At 47.7% G+C, this 20,050-nt stretch overlaps 2 protein-coding genes across 5 annotated transcripts; both read left to right on the top strand.

Annotated features, from left to right (window-relative positions):
* The first annotated feature begins 997 nt into the window (after positions 1–997).
* On the top strand, positions 998–12,481 carry LOC118512306 (protein lingerer). 3 transcript variants are annotated; one of them, XM_036056539.1, is made up of 12 exons: positions 998–1,023; positions 2,915–4,356; positions 4,452–5,726; positions 5,809–5,984; positions 6,610–6,797; positions 7,013–7,150; positions 8,504–8,602; positions 9,304–9,404; positions 9,500–9,792; positions 10,367–10,633; positions 10,720–10,881; positions 10,975–12,481. In XM_036056539.1, exons 1-12 carry the CDS (start codon positions 1,013–1,015, stop codon positions 11,077–11,079), a joined length of 4,257 nt encoding a protein of 1,418 aa, XP_035912432.1. In that variant the 5' UTR covers positions 998–1,012; the 3' UTR covers positions 11,080–12,481. The 3 variants fall into 3 exon arrangements, with proteins under 3 accessions (XP_035912432.1, XP_035912430.1, XP_035912431.1); XM_036056537.1 differs by having other exon boundaries at positions 9,500–9,927; positions 10,975–12,076; XM_036056538.1 differs by lacking the exon at positions 8,504–8,602 and having other exon boundaries at positions 9,500–9,927; positions 10,975–12,076.
* Positions 12,482–13,398: 917 nt separating this feature from the next.
* LOC118512308 (glycosylphosphatidylinositol anchor biosynthesis protein 11) lies at positions 13,399–14,667 on the top strand. Of its 2 annotated transcripts, none has more exons than XM_036056551.1 (2): positions 13,399–13,549; positions 13,618–14,667. In XM_036056551.1, exon 2 carries the CDS (start codon positions 13,639–13,641, stop codon positions 14,377–14,379), a length of 741 nt encoding a protein of 246 aa, XP_035912444.1. In that variant the 5' UTR covers positions 13,399–13,549; positions 13,618–13,638; the 3' UTR covers positions 14,380–14,667. The 2 variants fall into 2 exon arrangements, with proteins under 2 accessions (XP_035912444.1, XP_035912445.1); XM_036056552.1 differs by having other exon boundaries at positions 13,400–13,558.
* Positions 14,668–20,050: the final 5,383 nt, after the last annotated feature.

Here is a 20,050-nt window from a genome sequence, read left to right on the forward strand (position 1 = left end):
CGGCGTTAATGTATGCACTTATCCGAGGCTAAATTAACGATTTGGTTGCTTTTGAACGGAGTCCGGCAAATCCGGCAAGTTGAAGATTTGCAACATGCGGTACCTTAGCTGTGCTGCGAGAGAAGAATACTGTGCGAAGATAGTTTCGCCCAATACAGGCGCACCCGCACGCACACATACTTACATTGCCAAGCGGTAGCAAAGCTCACGCACACATCCGCAAGCATACATCGCATACTAAAATTTCTACAAATGGCGTCTGGTTTTGAGCGACGTCGAAGCGTACAACGACAGGGATAGTTTTTAGTTCGCCGAAGCAGACGGCCGGAGTAGTAGAGCATACGCATAAGTGGTGAGCAGCAAAAGCAGCAGCAGCAGCAGCAGCAGGCAGGCAGCAGTAAGCAAAATTTGGCACATGGTTCCTCGAATTTGTTTCCTTCCTGTGTTAGCAAAATGAGGCGTCGGTGGAAAAGATTATTCGGAGAACAAATTTGACTGAATTCCATGGTTTGGTAGCGATCAAATCGCGACGAAAAGTGTGAATCACGTCGTGTCTTTCCTTCCCCGTCTCTCGTGTCGCTTCTTCGTTCCCCATAATCAGGTGCTGATCGCTATGCTCGTTTACTGTATGGCCCGCAATAAAGCCTCGCCAAACGGGGGAGTCGACGGTGGAAAACCCCTTCATTGTCGACGCACATCATTTTGGAAGATGGACTTTAAAAGTGCGAAAAGCGGAAGTGACCGGTTTTACAGTATCCCATTGCCTTGCTGTTCGAGACACACGTATTATACCGCAAGTGCGACCGTCCACCAGGTGTTGTTCCGGTAAAAGTAGGAGTGGTGTGTGCATGAGTGTGGAAAATCTTTACTAGGCCATTTGTGTGCTGTGTGCTGCTGGAAAAACGGATTCATAGGGGGTTTTGGATGGCCGAGAAGTGAAATGCAATGGGACTGGACTGCCGAGGACACACTGCTGTTTGGAACGGTTTCCCCAGCTTTCAATGATGAATACATGAGTGCGATGTATGTATGGACACAATTCGATGCCTTCTTCCGCCAACGTAGTAGAAAAAATGTGTAAAAAAAATCTTCCCATCGCGGCAGGGCTCGTAAACTGGACGGGCCCAAGTCCACCAACGGCAGCACGGCACAGAGTGTGAATTACGCTGTGAATGCTAGTGCAAGGAGTGTTCGAGAGTGTGTGCGTGTCAAGATGACTGTCAGTGATGATGGAGCGCAACAATGGAGAGACATGTTGATGCGTTCGATTTCTTCTTTGGCCTCGTCGGTTCCGACATTTATCCGTCTTTCCGGCGGCTCGATTGAGGTTGTTTCGTGCCTCTGTTACCAATCGATAATTAACGCGCATGGGAGCGAAAAATGGCCACCAAGCGGAAGCAATACCACCGAAGAGGTTTGCTCGCAGCAACTCTCTAGCAAATCTGTCACCAAGGAAACGCGGTGAAGGTTTTTCCAACGCCGCGCCATCCAATAGAACTTTTCCAATGTCCAATGTCGTTGATAACAATTCCGTACACATGGAATGAAAACGGCCACGGGCATGAAGAGTAGAGAGAGACCGAACGTGTGTTGTTGGTTGGGGAAGCAATGGGAGAAAGCGCATCATTTTCAGCCTTTATCCAAACGGGGTATAATGGAAGTTTTACAGTGCCCGTTCACACGGAAGCTGTTAAAGGTCGGCGGGCTACTAACTCTTCAGCGCACCCCCATCGTTAAAGGGCTCTCGCTCTTCATGCTCGTGCAGCAGACTATACTACGGAGACTCTGCTGCTCGCGGGATTTGGTCCTCATTGCTCGCGGAATCTGCTGCCGTCGTCAGTTATTCATACATTGCTATATAGAGTCATCGAGTCAGCAGCGTATGCGTGAGTTGTGTACTGTAGCTAGCACCCGGTGCGCGTTTTGCGTTGTGCTTTCTTCCGACCGCTACAGCACACCCTCCTCTTTTTCCTCGTCTGGCAAGTGGAATCCCTCCTCCCGCAGGAAATACAGCTTAAGAAGAAGAAGTTTTCCATCGAAGATCGTGTTTTTCCGTTGCGAAGGATGATGTAGGGTTATGTGTAAATCGTATAACATTAGTTAGCACACCAAGCAAGCCTTGAGTTTGGGGTGTCTATGCATACAGTTGATCATTTGTGGCTTTACGTCTTGTACAGCTAAAGTTGCCTTGAAGAATGATGCTCTCATTTGATAGGAGTTAGAACGTTGGAAGCTAAATTGCACCACCGGTATTGGTGGAAAAATTTGGATATGTTGTGTTATCTGAAAAGAGTAAAGAGAACGAGAGAAAGGAAAACATGAAGTGGAGCAAAACGATGCAGCCAGCGCTAGCGGAAGACATCATCATCCCGCACAGTGAGCAATGAGAGCGGTTGTGCATTAATATTTTGCGAGAGAGCTAGCTGCACACATCGCTGCTGCACTTTGTTGCAATCTTTGACGAGGCTAGCAAGTTTGAGAAGGTTTGGCTCGACGCACTCGTCATCACAGACAAAGGGCGTTCTGGCAGTTTTGAAGAGGTACTTTGGAAGCCATTGGAATTGTTGTAATCATTGCAGGACGGGTTAAACACCACAGCGTGCTGCTGTGGCTATCGTCAGAGTAGGCTAAACAACCATTGCGTACAATAATCGATCACGACAGTTTACATACATGCTCCCTATGCTCTGGTCGTCATAGTTTTTGTAGGAAATTCATCAGGTGTGTGTAGGTACAGTACTTTCGCAGGCATGTCGTCGTTGTGTTCGTTCGTGTGCGTGTTTGTTGCGCCGAAGATGAAATCCCGTTAACCAATACCGCAGCAACCAAATCCCGGAGGCAGCAGAGTCGTGTGTTTGTAAAAGTAGTGTCGCAGAAAATGAAACTGGATTTTTTGTTTGCTCTAATTTTGCAGCTACTTTGTAAATACATACTGTACATATAGCGAGATGAGTACACAAACCCGTTCCGGAGGTGGCGGCGGTGGCGGTGGCGGTGGCGGCCGTAACAAGTCCAAGGCCAAACACCATGAAAACAAGGAAAATCTGGCCAAGGACGAAGGACAGAACCAGTCACAGCAGTACCCGAAAGGAGGTCCGGCCGCGAACAATGTCAGTGGAAATGATGGGCCAGCTGGTGGTGCTGCTGCTTCCGCCGGCGGCGGTAAAGGAGGCGATCATCATAAACAGAAGGGCAGCGGAGGCCACAAGGGCACAGACAATGCTGCTCCGAAGGTTGTTGATGCGAAGGAAAAGCAGCCGAAGGAAACTGGCGGAAGTGGTGGCGGCGGTAACGCAGCAGGAACCAACAACGAAAAATCCGGCGGATCTACAGGGGCAGGCTCTAGTGCTGGGGCTGGGGCCGGCGGTGCGTCTGCTACTCACACTGCGGTTAAGGCGAAGCAACCGACCGCCGAACAGATCCGCATTGCTCAGATCACAGACATCAAGAGCGGCATGGATGATCCGAAGATTCAGGAGAAAATCCAAAGCCTGATGGAAACCACGCAACGCTCCGAGGAAGAGGTGTGCTGCGCACTGCAGGAGTGTGACAGCGATCTCGACCGCGCAGTCATCTTTCTGCTTGAGACGCTTCCCGTGGGCGCCTTCGCGACTACGTCTAAAAAGAAAAAGAGCAAATCTCAGGCGGCGGCGCAGAAAGATGGCGATGACGGTGGCGACTGGGACACAGTGGGTCCGGCGTCCGGTGGTGGCAGCGGCGTTCAGCTTGGCGGCATCAACGTCGATCTGAAGGAGCAGCAGCGTCGCGGTGGCAATCGTGGCGGTCCGGCCAATCAACGCTCCGGCGGTCCGGGTCGTGGTGGCCGTGCTGGAGGCTATCGTGATGGCGGCGGTGACCGTGACCGAGATCGCGACCGTAACGGCTACGACAAGGGTGGTGAAGGCGGTGGCTACCGCAACCGGACGGGAGGCGAGGGCGGTCGTATGCGGGGTGGCCGCGACGGTGGAGGCCCGGGAGGTCCGGGTCGCGGTAACTACGGATCGAGGGGAGGTCGTGGTGGTGGTCCGCGGCTTGGCACTCGCGGACCAGGTTCCCGTGATCAGAACCGAGGTTCGCGGATGATGAACAACGATCATCAGGAGATTGACTCGTGGAACCCAGTCACGACAACGGCAAACGCGAACGATCTCAAACCGGAGGAATGTTCGGCGTTCACCGATACGTGGGGTGACTGGGACAACGAGGAGTACACGGGATCGTTGTCGGATACCAAAGTTTTTACTGCTAGCACCACCACTACGGCAACGGCCCCGGCTGGTGCTGGTACTGGACCCCAGGCGCAGCAGCAGCAGCAGCAGCAGTCCACGCAGACCGGCGTAACAACGGCGGCTTCCAGTGAGTGGCGAATGTTTGGACTTTACAACAATACCAGGCCTTTGCTGTAAACAAAACTAATTTCCTGATCCTTTCCAACACCTCTCGTTTTTTAGACGTTACGGAGCTGGCGGCACCACCGGGCCTGGAGCAGCAGGTGCTGAATCCTCCGGCACCAAAAGATACGGAGTTGGTGCAGCAGTACAGCACGACCGTTGTTTCGAGCACGGCCACTGCTGCAGTTGCTGCCGGTGGTGGCGGTGCAGCGACCGGCGTGGCTGGCGTTGTGCCGCAGTATTCGGACCTGCACGCAGGCACTCCGAACGCTACGACTGCCGCTCAGCACTTACGGCAGGCGCTCGATATGCCACCGATGAACACGTCCTCGTCGCTCTCGGCAGAACAAAGTCAGTATTTTAGCACATTATCATCTCAGAATTCCAATCTCCAGGCAACGCCGAGCACCGTCGGCTTCCAGCAGCAGCCGCAGACGCAGCCAGGTGTGGTGCCATCGCAGCAACCCGCCACGGTACCGCAAGCTCAGCAACCGCAGCAGCCGCAATCTAATTCCGTGCAATATCCGACCGCAGCATACGTTGGTGGAACTAACGATGCGGCTGCCGGGGCTCCGACAAGCTATGCGGCTGCTGCTACCCAGCAACCACCGGTGCGGCGGCAGCAACGGGCCCGTGTACCGCCACCATCCAAGATTCCGTCGACTGCGGTGGAAATGCCGGGCGACAATATGAACAATATTGGCTACCTGGATGTGCAGTTTGGCGGTCTCGATTTCGGTGCGGACGACTCGTTCGATGCTGTGGTGTCGGATAAGTTCAATTCCACCGGAGGAAGCGGCACTGCTGGCGGTGGCGGCGTGATGGATCAGTCGTCCTCTACCGGACAGGCTTCGGCGGTGTCGCAAGCGACGCAGTCCGTTGGTGGCCAGCCGCAAGCGTCGCAAACCCAGCCCGTGCCGCAGCAACAGGGTACGCAAGTGCCGCAGGCAACGGTAGGAGTGCAGCCTCAACCAACGCAAAGCCAGCTGCAGCAGCAGCAACAGCAGCAGCAGCAGCAGCAGCAAGTCGTTTCGCAAACTCCGCAGCAAGCTGTGCAACAGCCGGTGGATGTGAACGACTACCAGTCGAAGGTTGGCGGAGGCGTCGTACCGGGCAGCGTCGTTGTGCCGAACAATATGCAGCCCAAACCGTCCAACCTACCCGTCGCCCCCGGTTTGTCATCGTCGCAGATTATGCCGGGCCAGGGTGCGGCCGAAGCCCTCTCATCTCAGAATGATGCGCTTACCAACAGCTATTCGCAGCGTAACAACGCAACTGGATCGGTGTCTACATCCGTTAGTGCCGGTGTGAATTCCATGAGCAACGCGGCGGCAGGTACGACAATCGAACGATTTGCTTTGCATATGGTGTGGTATTGATGATTGAAATGTGGTCCCTTTTTGCTTCCTTCCAACAGCGTTAGATCAGCTGACGAAGTCGGATCCATATGGTCAATCGGCCAGCACGAACACAGCGCTGACCGGTGGCTACCAGAACGCTCCTTACTCGTCTACGCAAACGAATAAAACTCAGTCGTATCCTCCTTCGGGCGCACCGCAAGCGTACAACAACATGAGCTATTCCAGCAACCAGGTAAGTCTATGGCCATGAGTATTGGTCAGGGGATTCGGGTTTAATTAAATACATTTCATAAATTACACAAATACATTTCGGTTCATCTATCCGCGTATTTTAGAGCACTTCATGCTATCTCTCTCTCTCTCTCTTCAACCGAAAACTACTATCGCTAAGCATAGAAAGAGACAGAGAGACAGAGCGAAATCTTTCCGAGATTTCAGCTCGAGGAGGCGAAATCTTTTTGACGGATAGATTTCGCATAAGCCCCCATAACCATAAATCTTTTTGATCGCTGGTGGACTATCGCAAAGACCACGAAGGTGATCCTTGCCATCTTACAGCAGAAACGTATTCTTACGGGATGATGTACGACTAAAACCAATCCACAGGGGTTCAGCAGACCGCAGCTGACAGACAAAATCGTCTCAAGATCTCCGCTTTATACTGTTTTTGTAATGGCTTAGGCTATGAACTCTGTGGAAGGAGCATGTCGATGGTAGCAGGCAGTAGTTAAAAACGTGATTCTAACCTGGAATGGGGATGTTGTTCATTGAATGCTGTAAACTGCAGTTCTTATGAGATGTTCGCCAGACGATCGCACCCGTGAAATATTAAGTAATGTTTTGTTTTGTCTCTGCAGGTCACTAACGCCTATCCCCCGTCGACGAATAACTACGGTTCGTACAATCAGGGCAATGTGAATGCTTATCAGCCACCAAGCAGTAGCGTGACCAACAATGTTGTTCCGAACAACAATGCCGGCAACTCGGTTGGAGGTGTTTCCAATCAATCGAACCTGCCGGTCAACAACAACGCCGTGAATAGCAGGTAAGTGAATGTGCACCAGCATGTACTGGTAACAAACGTTTCCTTTGATAGTTTGCCCCGGTGTCTAAAACTTCCGTCCAACAATGTGGATCCAAAGCGACGGAAACGGATTTAAAATGTCCCTTTTTTACAATCTAACATAATACAATATCTTATTAAATGTCATTTGTATGTATGCGTGTGTGTGCAACGCGGTCGGTGATCAACGCGCGCAGCTCGAACAATAATTCGGGTGGCTACCTGTCCAGCCAGTATCCTGTAAACCAGACGTCGTCTGCCTTCCCGTCACAGCAGAACTATCAGAACAGTTCGCAGAACGTGTACGGAAACGCTGGACTTAGTAGCAACACAGGGTAAGTGGCGTTAACAGGGGCTACAGGGTAGTGTTTCGACCTTAAAACCGTGCTGTTGTGCAGCTTCGTTTTGTGTTGCTCCGTAATGCGTTTTAATAATAAGGAAGCGATAGGGATTTTGAGATCATTTACATTTGTGAAATGTGCTTTGTTTTTGCTCCCCCATCTTGGATAAGGTTTAGAGACGACGGTATGGTATTTGTGCGTGTGGCGCGTGTGCGTGTTCATATGGCTTTTGGTTTCGCCCAACTCGCTTTCAGCAGTAATTCGCATTTAATAGTGGCTAAGACAAATTGCCTCTTTAAAAAATTGACCCTTTTCGATTGTATATTGCTGAGTGCGCACGAATAATATTTGCTTGATTAAACTATGACAATATTATATGCTGTGAATAACAACACACACACACACAACATGCAGCAATGCCGAATATCGAACGAAATTCGAGCGTAAATCCTGCCCTTTGTTTATTAGGATTACGAACAAAAGCGCAAACGCAAGCAATATGCGCACAAACGTTACTTATTAATCCTCGTGTCTTCGTAAACACTGAAACATTCTAGAATGTTGTTAGAAATTATCATTAAATTTGTCACTCTCTTTGCTTTGACGATATGTTGTTTGTTATGCTTCTTGTTCACATCGTCAACATGGCATTGCTTCGATTCCAACTCATCGAATTTTTTGCAAATTTTTATCTTCACACTCACACCATTTATTTATTATGTCCATATTACGATAACACATTTTTATTTGCTTTTTATGTTCATGACTGCTTTTACGGGGTGTTTCTGTCGAACAAGACGAGTGTCCATTCTTTTTGTAGGCTCCTTAGATGAAGTGGTAGACTAAGCTAGTTGCCATGGGAACGGGTTGACAGGCGAATCAATTACGTTTTATTGTGAAGTTACCAGATGATATTGAGCGCTGACAGGTCGTATACAATATCATCGGCTTCGATTGCAATAGCATCTGATAACTTCACAGTTAAAGGTAATTGATTCCCCTGCCATCTGAAGCCGATTCCAGGTCAACTAGCTTTGTTTGCTATTTTATCTAAGGACCCTACAAAAAGTATTGATGCTTTTGTATTATCAATTGAAAAAGATTGTAACTTATTTGGAAGCGAAATAAATATGCAATATTAGGGTCGTTTGCTTTCGTCATACGCTTCGTCTAGCTAAGCATTGATGAGCAGCTTCTTTAACATGGAGAGAAAACATTGCAAACACACATCGAAATGCACAACATATTCGTCGCCCCATTCGAAGTACTTACAAGTCCTTACAAAAAAGCATAATTTCGCCCTCCTCACTACAATCACTCGATCACCCCTACCCCTTCCCCGTTTAGGTATTCTGGAAGCACAAACACTACATCCGGCCAGTATGGTAGTAATTTTAGTTCGTCGAAACTGAAGGACACGCCGGTGGTTTCAACGCCATTCGAAAGGTAGGTTTGTGTAATGTCTTGTCAGTTTGTGACGAATGTTTTATATTTTTTTTTTGATGAAACGACGGTTAGTGCTGCAATTCCCGGGTGCGTTTAAGGTTTTTGTTTGGTTTTTTTTTTGGCTTTCAATAATAATGTTTTACGCGCTACTCACCACGATGTATAACACATTTTTACTTTTTGATTAATATATGACTAAGACGCCGCTATACCGCTGTTATTCATATCCTTCTCCTTCTGTGTAAGAAACATTCATTCGTCTATTGTTTCCTTGTTTGTTCTTTTTGTTTCGTATTTCGTCGTCTTCTTACATACACAATCTTTATGATAAGTTATCGGTACATGTGCATTTTTCATACGTTTCATGCTTAATATTTTGTTTAACTGTTGCACAAAGTGGTGCACATTTTTCGATTATGCACATGTTGACTTCGCTTAGATATTTAACTGAAACATGAATCTTTTTCTCCCAAAGGGCCTTATTTACATTTTAATATGTACTTTATTCAATTGTTTTATATTTTTTCAACTGTTGCCAGTGAGGAGGCAGTGGTAAGCGCCGCCTTCAGACTGCCTTTGTCCAACTGCTTAACGTTATGTTGATTATTACCATAGGTTACATTGATTAGTGTAACCGTTGGAAGTGGATGTGGGAACACATTTTTCCTGTATTTATGTACCGTTTATTTCCTTGCTTGCAGTGTGGCATCCAGTACGGTTTCGAACAGTAGTGCGAACAATTCCAACAATAATGTAACCAGTTCGTCTTCGCTGCCCATCAGTTCCGTGGTATCCACGACAAGTAAGTGGCAAAATGAAGCAAAATGCTTGCTTCCGTGTGTGCGTTAAAGTTCTTAATAATTAATGGCCCCCCCATTAATCCTGTTTTCTTTGCAGCGAAAAGCAGCAGCAGTACTAGCGGCACGGGCGTTGTCGCCAACATGCCGTTGGTAAATCCGTACATTCAGGCACCGGGCGTGCCGTTCTACCAGCAGGCTGCTGTCTATTCGTACGAAGATTTGCAGCTAATGCAACAGCGTCTGCCGCATGTGCCTGGTTTTTACGACATCAACTACCAGACGCCTACGAGTCTCGGCGCGGCCGGTGTGCGCGACGCGAACCTCGGTTCCGTCGCGTACTCGACCATGTCCGATGGTCGGTTCACGCGAACCGACAACAACTCGTCACCTGTTAGTAATGTTCCCAGTTCCTTGTCCCAACAAACAGGGTCTGGTGGTCCTATGTTGAACCTGCCATACGCTTATTTTTACGGCGGCAATATGATGCCGGCCAGCGGCTTCCAATATGGCACACCTGTCTATCCTGTTAGTAGTATTTAGCTCTTAGTAACGTATGATAGCGAATATGGATGTAGAAATGTTGACCGGTTTTGTATCTTTTTTGCATGTTTCTCCATCATCCAACCACACAACTTACTTCTTCCTACCGACCAAAAAACGCCAACGCCGGACGTGCGCTTCTCCGCACATCAACGAATCGCGCGATATGATGCCCGCCATCATCCAATCCGGAAATGGGCCTCTGTTGTACCGTCCTGAAAAACCAAACCACCCTCTCCCGCCCCCGTTCCCATTTGTTCGCAACGCCACTTCCGTACACGATCTTTCCAATTCCCTCTCTCGGCCAAAAACTAATCGAAAAACGCTCACCCTCACGATCACGAATCAAAATTGCCTACTTTGAAAACAAATCGAAATTACCATCCGTCACATCACCCATAAAAACCATCCTCCTCACCAACAGCAACAGATGCCCACAAATGCGGCAACATCCGGCGGTCAGTTCCAGAAGCCGGCTTATAACACCGGAGGGTATGGTTCGGCGGCCGGGTACGACACGCTAGGTCAGTCGGGGCAGGATTACAACAAGAATGCTTACCAACCGTCGATCGTGGGACAGCAGCAATCGAAGGGTCAAACGGTGGCCAATCCGCAATCCGGCTCGGGCAGTGGATCCGACATGGCGCCGTCGATGTACGGGAAAAACCACGTGGCAATTAACAAAGTCAATGTAAGTAGCGATGTGATGTTGTGTTGAAGATTGGGGGGGCTCGATAGTAAATTCCACTGTGTGTGTGTTCTGCCTTCTGCCTACAGTATGACAAACAATCGTTCCATTCGGGAACTCCGCCGCCGTACAACATTGCCGGAACACAAACGGCTGGAACGACTTCCGCACAACCCTACGGGCAGCATCTCGCGTACATACCAACAATGGCGACGCATCACAATATCAATATGCATCAAAACATGCATCAGGTAAGTGGCAATCGTGTCTAGCGGATTTTGTTGTGAAGCAACACGGAATACATAACGGACACATGGTGTGCCCGCGTTTGGTTTCTAATGTAGGATTCCAACAGCAGCGGTCAAAGACCGCAGACTAACAACCAGGGAAAGACTGGCAGCAAGCAGCAAGGTTACTCTGCGTCTACTTACTGGACTGGGCCGAATTAAAGTCGTGCTGCGGAGAGTGGAGGAGAAAGTAGGAAGAGATAGCAGAGAGAGAGAGAGAAGGAGAAAGAGCGCTAAAATAATGTAAAAAAACAAACAACAACATGTGGGTGGTAGTATGTTTTCGATAGATTCTTTCCACTAATAAACAAAACAACCACAACTCAACATACACAAACACACACACACACACACTTACAGACAGATCCAGAACACAAACGCAAAAACACATACACACGGACCGATGGAAAGAATGACCGGCCAGCAGAGGATACATAGCAAAACAGCAGATCGAACAGCGATTAAAAACAGAATGAGACAGAGAAGGATGTGCGTGCGAAGAGGAGGGGCACATGGGAAGGGTATATAGTTAAGTGTCAGCTCTGATCATCGATGTCCGTTGATCTCTATAAAGGAAGGAATGTGGTTCCATTTTACGTTTATAACTCGCGCATAACATACCATACGCATATGCATGATACATGAAGCAGAAGGGAGAAAGAAGCTCGAGATAGTGTCGTACATAAAAAATAAACACATTTTTCATACATAAAGACAAGCCGAAGAAGAAGCAAACAACAAATACAAATTTAAATTACTTAATTCAAACTCAAACGAGAGCGGCGAATGTTACCTTTTTTGTCTGTTACTCGAGACCGAGAGAGACAGCGAGAGAGAGAGATAGAGACGGTTGCTCGTAGATCGGAAGTGTTTGGTAGCGTGAAAAGTGAGAGAGCGAGAGAGCGATAGAGAAAGAGCCTTAAGTGTTTGCCAATATCCCCTTCCTGGTGAGAAGCTGATGATGTTTTCGTTTTATGAGTGTGTAGAAGACCTGTCTGCCGCGTCAGCGTTGTCGATGGTGTTCGCTTTGATGGAAGAAGCGTTCGGTACGACAGCAGCAGTGTGCACACACGTCTAAACAAAAAGCTGAGTTCCTTGCAATTGAGATCTGATCTTCTGTGGTTCATGACACACAGATCTTCACTCTGGTGTGCGAGTGTTTGACGAATGTCAAACACAGCGGATTATTTGCTGACTCTCTCTCTGTACATGTTTTTGAAGTACGTGTGTGGTGAATGTATTTAGAAGCTTCCGTTTTTTTTCGTGTCCGCTAAACGAGACTTAATCGGACTCGAATGATCAACACTTGCTCTCGCATGCAGATGCAAGATGAAAATTTGGTGTGTGATCGTTCGTCCTAGTTGTGTCACCTGCGCACTCTGCGTGATCGAGATCTCTGTTGTAATACTGAATGGAGCGAATCGATTCGAATGCTACACTATCAATCTCCTTTGTGTGTTGGAGTAAAAGAATGGCGTATAATCTGAATGACTAATGATAGAATAATGACGAATCAAATAATGAAATTGGCGCTACAATACAGACTGAATCAATGAAAAAGAAATCCCTGCCGTTGAGTATTTTCTTTTCCGTTTGCTGTACTATCTAGTGAAAACAGGGCTGGCGTGGCTGGGGAGAACCGGGTGGTCAGGTGTGTACACTCGCGCACTCGCCAAAGGTTAGTATGAATTAGTATTGCAAAAATATCACCATTCTTGCCGCTCGCTAATCTTCATCTTGGAAATGCGTAGCTTTTGGTTTGCTTTTGTGTACGTGATTGTTTCATCGGAACCCATGCAGTGAAATAAAACATTGAAACGTTTGACTGTCGCTTACTTTACTGTATGTAAACAGGCTGAACGTTTAGTTACGCGAGCTAGGAAAGAACATTTGTGTACCATTAAAACAAGTCATCCTGCAGAGCGCCGGCTTATTGTTGTAATATGTACGCGTTCGAATAAGACGTGTGAAACTCTATGTTTATTAAAAGCGTGGTACCTTTCGACGACTCACCGGCACAATCCGTTGGTTGTGATTCGTTGTTTCTCTTGCATACTTTTTTACTACACCGAAAGTCACTTTCTTTTTGCCGCTTAAATTGATGTGCGTTGAGTGCGTGAATGCATTTGATTTCATTAGTAAATAACTTCCTGTTGGTCACACCAAACGAACAATTGATGAGAGACCGGAAAAGTGTGCACTTTCTTTTGGTTGGCCATTGGCGGGAATTGTTTTTTCATTATTTTTGAGATTTGTGCGATTGTTTCTGAAGAGTGAAATGCATTATTCTGTATGTTATGTATGCTTACGGTCGATGACGCAACCCAAACCATTTTTCTCCATTTTGATCTTGCTCAATATTTAATTGCATTGAGCACATGTAGTTGACTTGGATAGAATTATTTTCAATTGTTTCACTGAAAATAAATTTCCTCGGGTGTGCAATCACAGCCTACTGTGTGCTCCTTGGGCAGCACCGTCCATCAGACGTAAGACGTTAGGAACGGCGGATGCATCAACGCTAGACGTCAAATGAATACAAAATGTAAACAAAGCTTCTTTCCAGTGGATTGCAAAATCTTCTACAACTGCTTTACTTACTGGAACACTTTTCTTGAATGCAGTGCTGCGGGTTAGTATTGTATGTTTGTTGTTGGTGGAGTTTAGCATGTGCTGTCAACTAAACGGTCTGCATTTCAGGGCGTAGAAAGTGAAACGAAAATGGATGCCCAACAGCAAAGCGCCATAGCGCCGAAGATGTTTATCAACATCAGCATCCTTTCGATTGCCCTGAACTCGTCCTTTTTCGGCTACTTGCTCTACAGCAATCGTCTGTACGATGTGGGAAAGTGCTGTTCATCGGCAGTGCTGCTAATTCTACCATTATCGGAGGTATTGAAACATTTGTACATTAAGCACACGTTCCAACTAGAAACCGGGGCCAAACCGTCCAGCCTGCAGCCGTCGTCTGGTAGGGCATCCGGAGCAGGGAACGTAAAAGCCACACGAGCCCGCTGGCGAGAATGGGTCGGATCGATAGTATTGTTTGCATTGGCCACGCTGTTCTACGCGTTCATCTGCGTGGTGGTAGGCGCTCCATTGGATCAGTACGAGGAAACGCTGTCCTTGGCGGTAACGCTGACGACGGTAACCATATTTCCGATCATCCTTTTCATTGGCCAAATGCAAACCTATCAACTGCTGCTGTCGGAGACGCTAGAGCTAAAGAGCCCGCTAGCCAACAGCTATCTTAATTTGCTGAAGAACAATTGCATCGGTGTCATTTTGGGAGCGTGGGGAGCGTCGGTGGTAGCGCCGCTAGATTGGGACCGTCCGTGGCAGGTGTATCCCATCCCGAATGTGGTCGGCTCGATAGGAGGACTGTTCGGGATAAATGTATTTAATCTGCTGAGCACGGTGTACATTAGCTTGTTTCGTAATCGGCGGCCCAAAGCACAATAAGACTGCAGTATCCATAGCCAAAGCCGGTCGTGTGTCTAGTCCTGTAAGTTTAAATAAAACTTTATATCGTACTAACTAATAAGTATTCGAGGAGTCCAATCATTGCACTGGCCGTAGGCCGGATCGTAGGCCCAGTGTATGCGACATAGACTTTCCGGATAGGGTTTAATAAAAAAAAAGTCAAGGAAGTCAGAAATGGCGTACCGCAACAACGTTAGATTGTAGAATTTTCAACGAAGAAAATGTCCGTATCAGTTGTAAATATATGTATCATTTCTAATAACAAAACAGATTACTAGTAATAATTTTCCGGCATCCTTGATCACCGCAACAGGGTAAACTTTTGAGTAGTTCAAATAATGATAGCGTGAAATCCCGATCTAAACCCAATCGAATCGTAACCGTATCCCAATCGAATCCCAATGCAATCCCGATCGAGTCCCAATGGCATTCTAATGGAATCCCTATGCAATCCTAATCGAATCCTTATCGAATCCGAATCAGATCCTGATTCTTACCATAATCCATTCCTGTCGAATCCGAATAGGATTCGAATCCCTTTCGAATCTTTCTGGGGTTTGGATCATCAAATCTTACGAATCTCCCAAAGCAAGTGTCCTCTGGTGATCGGACGACGTCGGTATGCCTTTCGGATGACTACTTCACATTTAAAAGTGAGTCTTCCCCAGTGTATAGCAAAGGATTGCCTTTTGACTATATTAAAACGCTGGTAATTGGGTTCCAACTGCGACATTACGACACAACACACACATTTATCGGTTCTGAATGTTAGGTCGTTCCGTTCGGAATGCCTTGAAGAAGCCTTGGGAAAAACCCAGCTCCACAAGTTTGGTGAGAAGAATTGTCGAATGGCTGCCTTCATGCCTGTGTAAATTGCATCGATTTGAGCTCCAGTATTCAATACGTCTTCTTCCTCTTCTTGGCCTAACGACCTTTTAAAAGACCATGCTTGCTATTTCTGGCTCACTGATACTGCATAGTTGGATAGTCAGTCCTCACTCTTAATTTAGAACTCTTTCCTATCCTCCGGACCGAACGACCTTCATAATTTCTTCTGTAGCTCCGCTAGACTATTGGCGACTGTACCATAGCAGGCCAAGAAGCAACAGCGTAAGCCATGATAATAGACGAAATTGTTGAACTGACAAAACAACCCACCAACCAACCGAGCAGTAGGCAGTAATCGCTACAACAACTTTCACAATGAAAGATGTGTCCGATTCATGCAGAAGCTGGCCTGTGGTTGTCCGGTAATGTTATGCTTACGGAGTATGAGATTGGTTCGAAAATAACTGTATTAGGTAATAAACGGGTAATTTTGTCTGCGCGAGTGCAGCAACACTCCCAGGTGCATGTTTGTTTGTTTGTTTTTTTTCCCCGTACGATACCGTAGGTCAGGTCTCGGAGCGTTTCATTCATTCATCGTTGGGTGCACTTTGGGACGGGTTTTTTAACGAATTTTGTGATGATTGGATGCATTGGAATTTCCTGGCCAGCGCGCTCGCTTGGGAGTGGTGGATCAGCACCGGATCGTTTGATCGCTCGCTTGCCGGTTGGCCATGAACAGGCCTGCCCTTTGTTTGCCGTCGACCAGATACAGCTGGTCATCCTGCCAACCGGCCTTTCCTCTCGTACTCGAAGGAAGGAAGGATTTTGACCATCGACATTTGCACGCATGTTTTAACGACTTGCAGCCCGCGAAACCATCCCATCCCACGCCTTCCATTACGGTCCGGGTGTCCGTGTCCCATTGCACGTTCCACAGCGGAGCCAAGTGTTAACCAAAATGGACTGAACTCATTCACGATCCGCGTGACACTTCCACTCCCGGACGCGGGCGCGCGCCTTCGTCCTCCTATCCTTCGCCGAGCTTTCTGCACGGGTTGGTGCGCTTGTCGCGTAAATCTTTATCTTTATTTTCCTTTTCTGTCGCGGGTCAGGTGCTTACATAAGTGTCGCTCCCTGCCTTATGGTGTGTGCGCAGTACTGCCCGGGCATGTGACACTGCCGGGGACTGAGTGACGGCGTTTCGTTTCGTCTGCCGTGTCAGATTGCTCGTCGCACAACGCTGAAGCACACCCGACGGGACGGTGGTCCGTTCTCCCTCGGGGAGGCTGGTGCGGTCAGTCAGGAGGGGTGAGCAACGTTGCTAATCAACATTGTTCGCACTAACGGTAACACGGGTGGGTTCGTCAGTCGTGCATTGGTCCGCGTGCTCCGATTGTGCCGACCACACGCTGCCGATCAGATAAGGGCCGATTCTTCCTTCCTTCGATGCATTGCAGTCCAGCGATTACGGCATCGGAGGTTTCTCCCCTTCGAAGCGTGGCGCACGCTGGGATTGCCCCCGGATTCTTCCCACTCCCGAACCGTAACGGGGACAATGGTCATTTTTTTCCACGGACACGGGGGTTTGAAAGGTTACATCCTCCGAGACAAATGAGTCGCGCGGTAAAGATTCATGTGCGTTCCAGTTGGGCCCGTTAAAAAGTGGTACAGCGAAAATGATATTGTTATCTCCGACACCACGAAATGGCAACGAAATGCAAACTATGTAACGGAGCGGTCACGAGGAACTGGTTAAAAGGAAAACGGACAAAAGATAGGGACTATTGCCTGAGGCGATCGGTTGAATGTAATCGCCACGTGACAGAAGTACTGTGTTTGACGAACATTTTTACGATTGTAAAAGTTACTTCCAATGGTAATAAAAAGCAGGACTGCAACATTTGCCACAATGGATTAAATTTTTGCCCGAAGACTACCGCCAAGAAGGCTTGTACAAACAGTTTATCATCCCTTCCAGAACGGTCTCTAACGGCCGTACGAAAGATATCTTTCAAGCGCCTTCTGTCGCTCATTCTGAATGGTGAGGACGACTTTATCTTAGCCATGGACAGTGATTTTCGTATATCGATGTCCAATTTGTCCAGGATACCATTCTACCCACTGGATCCAAGATTTCTTAAATTTTCTCACCTGATTCGCTAACATTTTAGGGTTACTGGCATCTAACCCACACTAGAGACGTATTCAGCATTCGAGAAGTTCGATCGATCAGGTAATTATAAACTTTTCCACCGTTTCCGCTCAGGGACAATTTCAAACATCCTTCTTCTTCTTGGCTTAACGACCTCATGCCATATACCAGGCCATGTCTATCTCATGAAAGCACGCAGTTGGATATAGTCAGTAACACACTATGAAAAAAAACGGTCCGAACGAGATTTGATTGCCGGCCGGCACCGCTATCACCTCTGTCCTCAGATTACCATACAATCCATAAGTTAGGGCTACATCAAGGGCAAACCTCATATAAGCCAAGCTGTGGAACGGACGAATGCGAGACTGAAGCTTCTTCAAGACTTTTTTGTCATATTCATATATGTCCTATGTACCGTATGTAGCCACGCTTCTTCAGTGATTTTGTTACTAAAATACGGAACAACGTCTGGTTGGTGCAGTGTTTCTGTAAAAAAGTTGTTCGGCTCGTATTTCTTCCAATATTCAAGGACATAGCGATAACGATAATAGTAACAGTGATTAGTTAGGAAATTCGGTAGCACACCGGATGCGATCGCTCCTGGTCATCCTGGTGGTCCTTATGATCAGGAGGGATACAAGCTTTATACAGCAACTAGCAGCTAACACATACACAAGTACATCTCTTCATTTCAAACGCGCACTCTCCTCCAATTAGACGATCACGTTGGTTAAAGAGTGCGATCAGTGAATGTTCTCAACAAGAACTGTGTACAGGAACACACAATTTAGCACAAAATTGTATTCGTCCCAAAGATCAATCTCGTATTGATTCATTTCCCATTCACTACACTCGTCATGATCGAGTAGATCTGTGTGCAGTAGGGCTAGGAAAGGGCCTTACGCGTAATGATCAGTCAACTGCCGATCGCTCGATCGTGTTGCAGTTGGTGTGCGGACCAAGTTTTGCAGTATCTATCTCCCGTTTGGGGGAACAATCCCTGGTGAAGCAGCCTGGGGACTGTCTTGCAGGTGCTAACCATATCGAGAGAGTAGGGCACACCGTCCGTCCCGACGTGTTAGATGATCCCGGTCAGCGTGGACGACGCTCGGTAGCCAGACACCACCAGACTGTCACTGGACCGGTTTCCGTGGCAGACATTGCGTGCCATCATCAATGCCACTTTCGTTCTCAATGGCTGCTGGGTATCTGTGACTCACGACTCGGGCGTATCGGTGCTCGTGGTGGCTGCCTGTTGGCTGTGATGCGATAATTTCTGGCGATAACGCAATTCATCAATTCGTCCAGCACGCAGCGCAGTGCACGATGCGATCGCCGGCCAGATGCTTGGGAAGGGGGTTTGGCATGGGAAAAGTAATGTGAAAACCCTTATGAGTTAATTGTACCAGGATGACGTTTCATTCTTATTCCCACATACATCCACATGCACATGTTCTTTCTACGGTAGTAAGCTTCTTAGCAGATAAAGTACACTAGCACTTACAGAACTTAATTGCTCGCAAAACTGAAGAGAAAGTGTTGCTTTCGATAAGGGCTCTTTAGATAGCATGTAAAAGCTAATTAAATCACTTACGATGCTTTAGATCGTAAACGAAATTCCCAGCTCGTGCCGTGTGTTCCCGCTTGAACTACGGCCCAGTATGCGCATGCTAAGTACTTGCTTTATCCCTTCTACGAGTGCTTTCTTCTGCATTGGCCATCGGTCGGATCGGGGGGATCGGTCGTCGGTTGCGTAGTGCTCCGACATGCATTACGTTACGATCTTTTCTTCTTGCTCGCCTTCTTTACGCGCGCGCGCGCGTTTGTGGCTTCTCAGCGGAACGTATAAAAAGTGTCAGGACTCGTACGGAGGGAATCAGTCGAGCACCAGCACCAGTGTTACCGAGCGCTACCACGACAGCACCGAACGCCTCAAGCGCCATTCAACGAAGCAAGTATCCTGAGCCTGAGCCGTATCACGATGACCGCACCACGACTAACGGTAGGTTTTGCGGGATAATTCGGGAGTGCCAAATCTCCAAGGTCCGCTAACGATGCTTTTGATGCATTTGCAGATGATTGTGTTGGCAGTGCTGTTGCTGGCCGTGGCCGTCGTTCTGAGCTTACCAGCCACGCAGGACGAGTCTCTGGTCGGGCCGGTGATAGAGGTGCAGGAAGCGGACACACTCAACCCACAGGACCCGCAGGCCTTCCTGAAATGGCGTCAAATCAAGAAGCTTTTCTTTTTGGGATGAACAATGCAGTGCCGTTGTACCATTTAACTTGAACTGAAGAGCGCGCGGCGTTCCCTTTAATGTTAAACAAAAAAAGAAAAACAAAACAGCCAAATCTACGATTGATAAGACACACACACACATGCCTTCGCGAAAGGGGAAGGGTTTGTCAACGTTTTTCGTAAACATTTTTTTTTTGTTTTTTTACTGACACAATAACAAATAAATGTAATTTTTTAATATAACATGGCTTTTGGTTTTTATCGTTGCGATTGCTTGCGATCGTTATGAAGATCAGGCCTTCCTTTCAGTCACCATTGATCCTGTTGATCGACTGTGTAGCTCATAAGAATCGGTAATCCTTGCAGGACGATTGGGACAAACTCTCCTCTCCTCTTTATACACTTGTTCCGGTCGGTGGCCCATGAACGGA

The sequence above is a fragment of the Anopheles stephensi genome, chromosome 3, assembly GCF_013141755.1.
Source record: "Anopheles stephensi strain Indian chromosome 3, UCI_ANSTEP_V1.0, whole genome shotgun sequence".
In the NCBI taxonomy this organism is placed as follows: Eukaryota; Metazoa; Arthropoda; class Insecta; order Diptera; family Culicidae; genus Anopheles; species Anopheles stephensi.

Coding starts and splice junctions, on each gene's coding strand:
- LOC118512308 (XM_036056551.1), top strand. CDS start 13,639: ATGGATGCCCAACAGCAAAGCGCCATAGCGCCGAAGATGTTTATCAAC.
- LOC118512306 (XM_036056537.1), top strand. Junction 4,357..4,451: donor CGTAACAACGGCGGCTTCCA/GTGAGTGGCGAA, acceptor CTCGTTTTTTAG/ACGTTACGGAGCTGGCGGCA. Junction 5,985..6,609: donor TGAGCTATTCCAGCAACCAG/GTAAGTCTATGG, acceptor TTGTCTCTGCAG/GTCACTAACGCCTATCCCCC.